An 8,562-nucleotide genomic window follows, 5' to 3' on the forward strand; every position below is an offset into this window, starting at 1 on the left:
CATGAGGAGGCACTCGACATATCACCACATTGTGCTTCTCATTTCCGCACTAGCAGACGGCATTCGTCCACCGCCCTCTAGAAAACTAGCGGACCGAACTGAGGCAGAAGGAAGGCATGTCCAGGTTCCTCGCGTAGTGTGGGACGGGTCATACAATATATACACGATAGCGAGTTTTGATAGCATGTCCGATAGCTAAACCAAGAACGATGAATAGAATATTACGAAACATTTATAAGAAACGAGATGTGGATCCAATTACGACATCCACCGTCCTCAAGGCGAAGGAGGCTCATGACTTTCCGGATCGATAGGGATACCACCTTCATCTAAGGGCCAGAAGGTATTTCGGAAGATATTGTGTGGATCGTACTTTTGCTTTAGCTCGCATAGTCTGTTCCAGTTCTCTCCAAAGCAGGATATGGTTCGGGATGCAGGCTCGTGTCGACCGAGGAACTGCCGAAATATGAGCCAAGGCGCAGACCAAGATTCTAGTCATAGTCACTCACGCTGGGGAAGGAACCGCCTACTGATACTGGAGCGAGTGTCTGGTTGATCCACTAGACACAACAAACAGAAAGTTAGACGGTGAAGCACGGGCATCGCGACGCTAATTACCTTCTCAGCGGACGTCCTGCATCTGGGATCATCGATTTCTAGCTCCCACTGATGAAGAGCGGCAACAGTCCACGTAGCTTCGCGCTGACTCTTCGCTATACAAGTATCTTCGAAATCTGCGATGGCGCCACCCGCAAGCTCAAACAGCCATGCTATATATCAATCGCGAGCAGCTTGATATCAGCCATCCTAGATCTCGTATCCAATTCTGACACTCACTGCAGCCTATCGGCGTGTCTGCGAACTGCATTACAGTCTTGTTGATTATTTCGTCCGGAAGAGAAGAAATAAGAGCCGATCGTATGAACCAATTTCTGCCAGCTGAGGCGGTACAAAACAAATCCATCGGTGAGATGTACAGTCGCATTAGCATCAAAACGCGTACCCTTGGCTCTCAGGACCTGTGCCACACTGTCTTGCTGGTCTATGAAGGCCTTCTCGCTCACTTCGTTCAACAGGCAAGTTTCGCCCTCCCAGCTCTCGATGGCCTGCAAGAACTCGAGCCCTTTCTCCCTCACACCGACATAGCAGAACTGGATCACCACTAACGAGTCCTTATCCGCAGGTCCGGCGGTGAGGAGTACGTTCGCGTATAGTTCGCGGGGAACGGACTTGATGCAATCGCGAAAGTGTCGGATGAGGGAGGGTGCGGTGGCTCGGTGGAAACGGCTATATGCGCAGGTCAGGTACTTTAGTCAATGAGGAGAGGATGTTCGGCTCGTACTAGATTAAGTTTCCAGCAAAGACCACTGGAACAGGGTAAGCTTTCGCCTTGTACCTCGTGACTATTCCAAAGGCGGGACCAGCGCCTCGTAGGGCCCACCAGAGATCTATAGCAGATTAGGCATTTCCTGAACGCAAAGCAAGAAGTACCGAGAGGAACACCTACCCGGATGACTATCTCGGTCAGCAACCACGATAGTGCCATCAGCAAGGACTACCTCCATCTCCACCACATTATCGACGCTCAAGCCGTACAACCTCGAAATGAAGCCGAAGCCTCCCAAGAGCATGATACTCGACCCAACAGGGTGTGCAGCCCTATGCAAATGATCAGTAACTCTGTCACGCATGTCCGGAATGAAACAACTGACGATGGTACATGGTATGGCACATCAACTCTCGAACCGCCGACGCTTCTGCCCTCCAGGGGGTTCCGATGGGTAAAGGCGTCCATGTCCTTCTGCATCACCCCCGCGCCGAACGTCACGTACGCGTGTTTGTGTACGGGCACGGCATGTGTCCGGTGAGATACTTCGGCAGCTCGGCGCAAGGGCGTATTGAGAGTCGGATCCGACAGTATCGCACTATCATCGGACGGGCCTGAGAACGGATTCTGGAGGGCGCTGGGCGGTAACCAGAGCGATGAAGTCCCGGGGCCGAAGCTACCTAGCAAGCTGCTACCAGATGGAGGTCCAGCGGGATTCATATACCCGAACGGATCTGCCGTGGAAGAACTGCCCACGCCTAGAGTCATACCTGACATAGGCCCCGTCGGAGTGCTTATATCACTGCCTGACCGCGGCCAAGCACCTGGCATTGCGAATGCAGGCGACTGACTCCCGCCTACAAAAAGCGGGGGCAGATTGCCCGCAAGGCCGCGGACACCAGAGGATTCACCGGCACCCTGGATGTCGACGCTGGATGTGCTAGTCATATAGCTGAAGGGATCTGCAGCCTTGTTTGGGCTGTCCAAATCGATACTGCCATCAGGGCTCGTGAAATCAGTCCCGCCGCTCGAACTTGCGACTAGACTGGAGTTGGAGCCACTTTGGCTCGAGGTCATGCTCGTCTCTGATTTGTTCGACTCTCCAGAGATCTGTCGAGTGGTCATGGGAAGAGTTTCGAGGTTCCGGTCGCCTCTGATATCCAGCGGGGGACGGCGCGGTTCCTCGCCCAGGGGATCTGGAGGCAGCGCGGGCCCGCGCAGGAAGGATGCGAGAGCCGGCGAGGCGTGGTCGTAGCTCCTCTGCTTCCTGGCGGGGTTCTCGTACTCGTCTTCGTCCTCCCCTTGGCGGCGGCGTTTGAGGGGGTTCGCAATCGGGTCAGCGACGGCAGATTTGCCTTTGCTCGAGGTTACGGGCATGTCGCGAATACTCGTATAGTCTTTCCACAGCCCGGAGTCCTCGATTTCGACGGGGTTCTGGAGTGGGGGTGCGATGTGGATGTCGAGGAGATTGGAAAGGTCGATGATCACATCGCCGTTGACCGCCCAGCCTGCGGTGCCATATCCGCCCGCCTTGACAGAGGGGGATAGGGAGTGCTTGATACATATTTTAAGAATACTTGTGAATAATATCAGCACTCATTCCTAGTTCTTTCGGAAAATATGATATCGATGCTTTAGAGGGAGCCAATGCTCTCTCGTCAGCACTGGGTGCCAGATTCTCATGGCATTCACTGTAGCAAATCAAGCATTCCACCAATAACGTCGACCCAAAACATGATCGAACCCGACTGACGGCACTTATGAAAGACCCTGAGAGGGTTAAAGCAGTGGGACAGGCCTGAATCGCGGTTCCGTTCAACCAACTGAAGCAAGAAGTGCCTCCAGATAGAAAGAAAGCGGAAGCATCGTGTTGTCGAGCTCACCTGCTGACATCTTGTGCATCCACTGGACAAGTGACGGCTTTTGCGTGGCATTGCACATTACCATTGAATATCTGCGAGCGACTGTTGAAGCTAAACGGGTCCTCGTCGGCTTTGTGGACAGAAGATCTTCCAAGCTACGCACCTGGGCTCCCCTCGTCGATATACTCCGCCTCGAACGCTGTCGCACAGCTCGGAATACCAACCCTCGCCGTCCTGCATGTCCCTTTCGCGGGCGCTTCTGGCTCAAAGGGCGACTTGCTCGATAGGGAGAACGAAGGGTACACTAGTGGACGTGTACCTAGATTTATATCCACGATCGAGTTCTGGTTCCATTTGTGTTTGTTGTGTTACTGACAGAGAACATCATTCATGAGGCGGCCGGGCCATTTCTATTCGTGGTGGTGGGGCATCAATGGGCTAATAGGGGCTATTTGGTCGTCGGTCCTTCGTATCATTCCGTCCACTCCACCACGCACGGCTTGCGCAGTCACTCTCTCGCCTCTTGGAAGAAGGAGAACCATCAAGGTGTTGGATGTTAGTTCGGAGCAGAAATCACCGATGCTTCAACAATACTGCAGACGAAGATCGTCGCGGATGCGGAGGTCAATCGACAGGATTTACCAGCATGCCCGCTGACACAGGTACTGTAACGGCATTTTGCTTCATATAATCTTATACTGTGCATAGACAGCGGACAGTCTGGGCCCACAACGCAAATCTCTGTGTTCGGTAAGGCGGTGTGGTAGTATGTCAAGAAATTTTTGAGGCTAGTACGGGTGCAGTTACTAATTCTCCAGCTTGGACCCTCCGGTCGATTTGATATCGTTGGTCACCTTTATGTTAAAGTCCTGCGCCTTGGAATATCGAACGCAAGTCAGGTACGTCCGGGCCCAATACCCGAGGTATCGTACGCGCAGTACGTTCGTAGAGAAATGACACCCGAACGTTGAGCATTGAGCCAGCTACATACCAAGGTGTCCAAGTCACCCCCTTCGTCCCGCAATATGTTGCATTGAGCGTGAGTCCTGTAATTTTCCGATTGATCCTAGCTTTGGTAGAAACATCATATTTCGACCAAGGCTAGGGTCTCAATACTGAAACAGCCGAAACCTCTTATCACCTGTACAGAACGATGCGATCTTTTAATCTCTTCTTTAGCTCGTCACAAATAGCACGGTGAAGGACTAAACAAGGCGGCAAGTCCGAATATGTCTCGCCGATCGGGATGACGTCGCTATCCGCGGTCGGGTTCAACCACCCTGCGTTGAAACGAAACCTCCCAGCCGGCGATACACTTATCGCAGTTACAGCCAACCCACTCGGATTTGAATCCACACCACATGCCAACAGACCTATCTCACAACGACTCACCGGACACTCTACTCGGGCTGTATTCCTTCCCCATCGACAACGGCTGGGCGCTCGCAGCCGCCTGCTCCTCTACGCCGTCTAAGCCGAAGCCATCCGCCTGCGAAGCTGCCCCTTCTCGTTCCCCATCGACATCTCCGACGCTCGTCCCCTCTTCCTTTCCCTCACCCAGTGTCAGCCCGGGCCCCGATTTACCATGGTCCGACTCCGATCCCGATCTCGACGCCTGTCATTGTCAAGAGCCTGACGGGATCGATTCGCTCGCGGACGCTTTTGCCCGCCTATCAGTGAGCGAGAAGGCGGAGCACCACTGCAAACCCCGACTCAAGGCGACGCCCAGCGCCTTTGGACTCGCGGCCCGGAGGTTCGACGGCGTGGGGGCCGCGGAACTAAATATGGGCCTTCGGGAGTCGATGACGAGAACAGAGTCGGCAGAGCTGGTCGAATCCCTTGACGAACTGCACCTACGTATAGGCGAAGGCGGGGAGCGATGGCGGGCTACACAGAACAACGATCGCGGCGAGCTTGACGAGGACGCGGCGGACAACTCCATCGAATGGGATGCTACAGGCATGGAATCCGCGGAGACCTTGGTAGAAGCTCAGTCGGGCACAAAACTTGAAGCCGACCACGCCTCAGAATCATACTCGCCGTCTCCGTTAACGCGACAATCTGTCGGCCCATTTTATTCTCCCCCAGCAATTTACACCACTTTGTATCTCCCAGTTCTCCGGACCCCATCTGGATCATCCTCGCTTTGCAGATTTGGTACTGTGCTCGTAGGTGCCGCACCAATCCTCGTTGGACACAATATTGTATTACAGAGAAGTAGACACAACTAATCCACATTACTGTAGCAACCTCGTAATCGTATCCTATCGCATCGTCATTTCATACACCTCGACCGAGCGTCCATTCTTCACTGTCATCTTGGAAGTCACCCCCGCCGCGGCGTATTCTGTACTCCCGCAGTCACATCCCTCAGCTGCCGCTTTAGCTCGCGCAGGCGCTCTGTGTATACCGCGAACGCCTGGTTGAACACCGATCGGCGGCGGCGCTCGTCCGCGAGACACTCCACCGCGCGCCGATGCTCGCGCCTGTATCGCGCGCGGAGCAGGACGCGGCGGAGCTTCGCGAGCGACATCTGGAGTGTGCAACCACCGTCAGCTTGCCAGTTGGCGAGGCAGGGACGCGCGACTTACGTCTAGCTTCCCCGCGATATCCGTGAACTTGCGCGCGCACTCCTCCAGCATGGTCGTAAAACCGTCGAGTCTAGTCACGCGCGGCGGGTGCTCTGCGTAGTGCGCCGCGAGGTTATAGTAGTTTCCAAGATTCCTGTCGTGCACTCGCGTCAGCCCGCCGAGGCGGTGTGGATACGGGAAACGAACGCGCACCTTTCGAGTGACGAGAGGATCTCGGCGTGCCGCGCCGACCACGAGTGGTAGGACTCGCTTGTCCCACCGCCGGCGGGCAGCGAGGACTCGTGCCGCGCCGTGTCTCGGAGGATGGTTTTGATCGCGTGCAGGGAGCTGTTGAGAGAGACGCAGGACGTCGCTACGACGCTGGCGATCCCTACGTCGCACGGGGTGAATACCTGTGTTTATCCCGCGCCTGAGCATTTCGCAGCGAACCGAGGATAGAATGCAGAACGCACGTCGCACAGAAAGGCCGTCGCTGCGATACAGTCGTCGACCCGGGCCGACAGATCCCTCGGAGAGTCGGGGGGTGTCGGGAGCTCCTCGCTCTTATCGACTTTTGCGAAGGATCTTTCGAATCCCTCGACATACACCTGGCGGCCCTTCCCCTTCCACGGACTGGACGGACCCGCCCGCCCCGCCGAGCTCGGCGCAAGCTCGCGCAGGAACGGGTTGCGCTGGGGACGGGACGGCGGTGTCGGCAGCGGGGAAAACCGCGGGGACGGCGGAGGCTGGAACAGCAGCCCCGGGGGCGTGCGCTCGAAGATGCGGCCGTACCGCCGCGAGCTGGGGCGTTTCGCGTCGCTGCGCTCGCGCTGGCGCGGGGCAGCCCCAGATCCCTCGCCGTCACCAGAAGGGGCAGGAGAGGTCGGTTGCTGGGTTTGTGTCGAGGCGGACCAGCGCGAGCGGAGGCCGCCGTCGTCGGGAGGCGGGGGGTGGACAGGACTGAGGAGGCTTGAGCGGCGCGAGGGCGTCTGCGGGACGACGGAGCCGTCGGCGGTGGGGTCGACGGAGCGGGGCGCGCGCGAGGCGTCCGCGGCTCGTGTGCTGTGGCTATGATAGGGTGCTCGGCGGGCCCGGCGGTGCGCAGACGCGTGCGTGCTGTTGCAGGTGCGTGAGTCGCGGGGCCGGAGATCGTCGCCGACGACGTCCATGTTGATCTTCCCGTACACTAGTATCGTGGGCATGGTGGTTCGTGTGGCGTGTGGCGTGAGGCGTGAGGAGGGGGCGAACGCAGACACCCCCCCCTCCCCCGAGCGGGTTATATACCACGCAGACTGAGAATCGAGAAGAGCCAAAAGCTGCGAACAATGCATAGCAAGTGAGACAGCAGGAGGTCCGTACAGCCTGCTAGCCGAGCGAACGACGTCGTGCTATCGAGACACTTGCCATTTGCGAGTATAACGCACGCGTGGGTATTCCGGATGGAGAGAGACGAGTGACGACGGACAAAGCAAGGAGAAGGGGAAGGGGAGCGCGTGCCTGGCCTAAAGGGAGGTTGGTAGGCATGCACGAAGGGGGGGCGCCACGCCACTCGGCGGCGTCGGGCTGGTTTTGCCGGGGTTATCGATGGTTGGGAAGCAAACAAAGGGAGGAGACGTGCATGGGTTTCTTCGATTGGCGCGCATGCAGCCACTGTGGCTACTGAGCTATGGCAGGGCCTGGATCGAGAGAGGGAGTCCGCGTGCGGAGGAGAGTTGAATCGTTGCTCATCCGAGTGGCGTCAGTAGGTGGGATGCGACACTATCAGCGGTCAGTTATTCGCCTACAGTTCTGCGATGCGGACTCCAGTAGTAGCGTTAGTAATAGCCTAGTCGAAAGCGAGTGATCCAGATTTAGTGACAAACGCAACTCGGGCAGTCAGGCTAGCTGTCGCGGACGACACCGCCCCGGCGTACACGGAAGCAAAAAGGGTAGCCTTGGATCCCTCTGAGCAGCGTATTGTGGGTTGCAGGGCAGAAGGACGCGGAGGGCCAAGATTTGTTGGACGAGGGAGGTATGCGTACCAGCACCTCTCAGCGGGTTTTTTTTACCTTCCTTCTCACTTTATACTGATTCCTAAAATATAGCTGTATATTGTCGCAATCAGCGAGTTTTGAGAGCTTAGTGATGCGGAATTCAGTCGTATGCGTAGCGATGTCCGACAGCACGCGATTCAGAGGAAGCATGTCCGACTACTAATACCGGGCGTGCAGACCTGAGACCAGCCCGCCGGACAGATGACAAAATGCTTGAACCCCTCAGAGTCATGCCATTATAGAGAGCAGGCTAGCGGTAGTTGTAGCTGCAGCATGTTTACGACGCACGCGTTCGAGAGCAAATCAGCCGGCAGTTATACTATAGGCGTGGCGAAATAGATCTATAACTGAGTTTGAATGACATAGTTCGGACTTCGAATTATTCTACTGTATTCGGTAGGTGTTCTCACGCTTGTGGCACCGCATGCACATGCCATCCTCCAGCCTCCCTACCTTTTCACGACGCGTGCAAGCTTCCTACTGAAGCGATCCCATCCACAACTGTTTGTAAAATGAAAGAGATATATTTTGTTGGAGAATTTGTCCGAAAATGCGCTCTTTTGCCGCTTATGGTGCTATTTCACTCCCAAAATTGGGGCTGAAGAGTTATATCTGTACTGTGAGATCCGGGACACATAGCTAGGTAGAAGTACTATAGGTGGGTAAGTGACAAGTGATTCATTAAGTTTGGGATGCATAAAGTGAGCGGCGCGACAGCGCCGACCGAAAGAAAAATGATTTTGACTTCCTAGGTTGCTTAATGTCTTGCG

General features: G+C 55.9%; 3 protein-coding genes across 3 annotated transcripts; 1 reads left to right on the plus strand and 2 right to left on the minus strand.

Annotated features, from left to right (window-relative positions):
• Positions 1-250: 250 nt before the first annotated feature.
• Positions 251-3,453, minus strand: GLOTRDRAFT_116298 (uncharacterized protein). The gene is made up of 10 exons (XM_007868338.1): positions 3,353-3,453; positions 3,211-3,300; positions 1,713-2,903; positions 1,508-1,659; positions 1,343-1,448; positions 1,004-1,287; positions 838-939; positions 619-770; positions 510-560; positions 251-456 (listed from the first exon to the last, which is right to left on the minus strand). Exons 1-10 carry the CDS (start codon positions 3,427-3,429, stop codon positions 277-279), a joined length of 2,385 nt encoding a protein of 794 aa, XP_007866529.1. The 5' UTR covers positions 3,430-3,453; the 3' UTR covers positions 251-276.
• A 1,097-nt stretch (positions 3,454-4,550) lies between these two features.
• On the plus strand, positions 4,551-5,420 carry GLOTRDRAFT_129679 (uncharacterized protein; the record flags this gene model as incomplete). Its single annotated transcript, XM_007868339.1, has 1 exon — positions 4,551-5,420. One exon carries the CDS (start codon positions 4,551-4,553, stop codon positions 5,418-5,420), a length of 870 nt encoding a protein of 289 aa, XP_007866530.1.
• A 95-nt stretch (positions 5,421-5,515) lies between these two features.
• GLOTRDRAFT_93856 (uncharacterized protein) lies at positions 5,516-6,961 on the minus strand (the record flags this gene model as incomplete). Its single annotated transcript, XM_007868340.1, has 4 exons — positions 5,516-5,722; positions 5,781-5,913; positions 5,973-6,172; positions 6,233-6,961. The coding sequence occupies 4 exons, from the start codon at positions 6,959-6,961 to the stop codon at positions 5,516-5,518; spliced, it is 1,269 nt and encodes a 422-aa protein (XP_007866531.1).
• Between the last annotated feature and the right edge of the window lie 1,601 nt (positions 6,962-8,562).

The sequence above is a fragment of the Gloeophyllum trabeum genome, assembly GCF_000344685.1.
Source record: "Gloeophyllum trabeum ATCC 11539 unplaced genomic scaffold GLOTRscaffold_00007, whole genome shotgun sequence".
NCBI classification, from domain to species: domain Eukaryota; kingdom Fungi; phylum Basidiomycota; class Agaricomycetes; order Gloeophyllales; family Gloeophyllaceae; genus Gloeophyllum; species Gloeophyllum trabeum.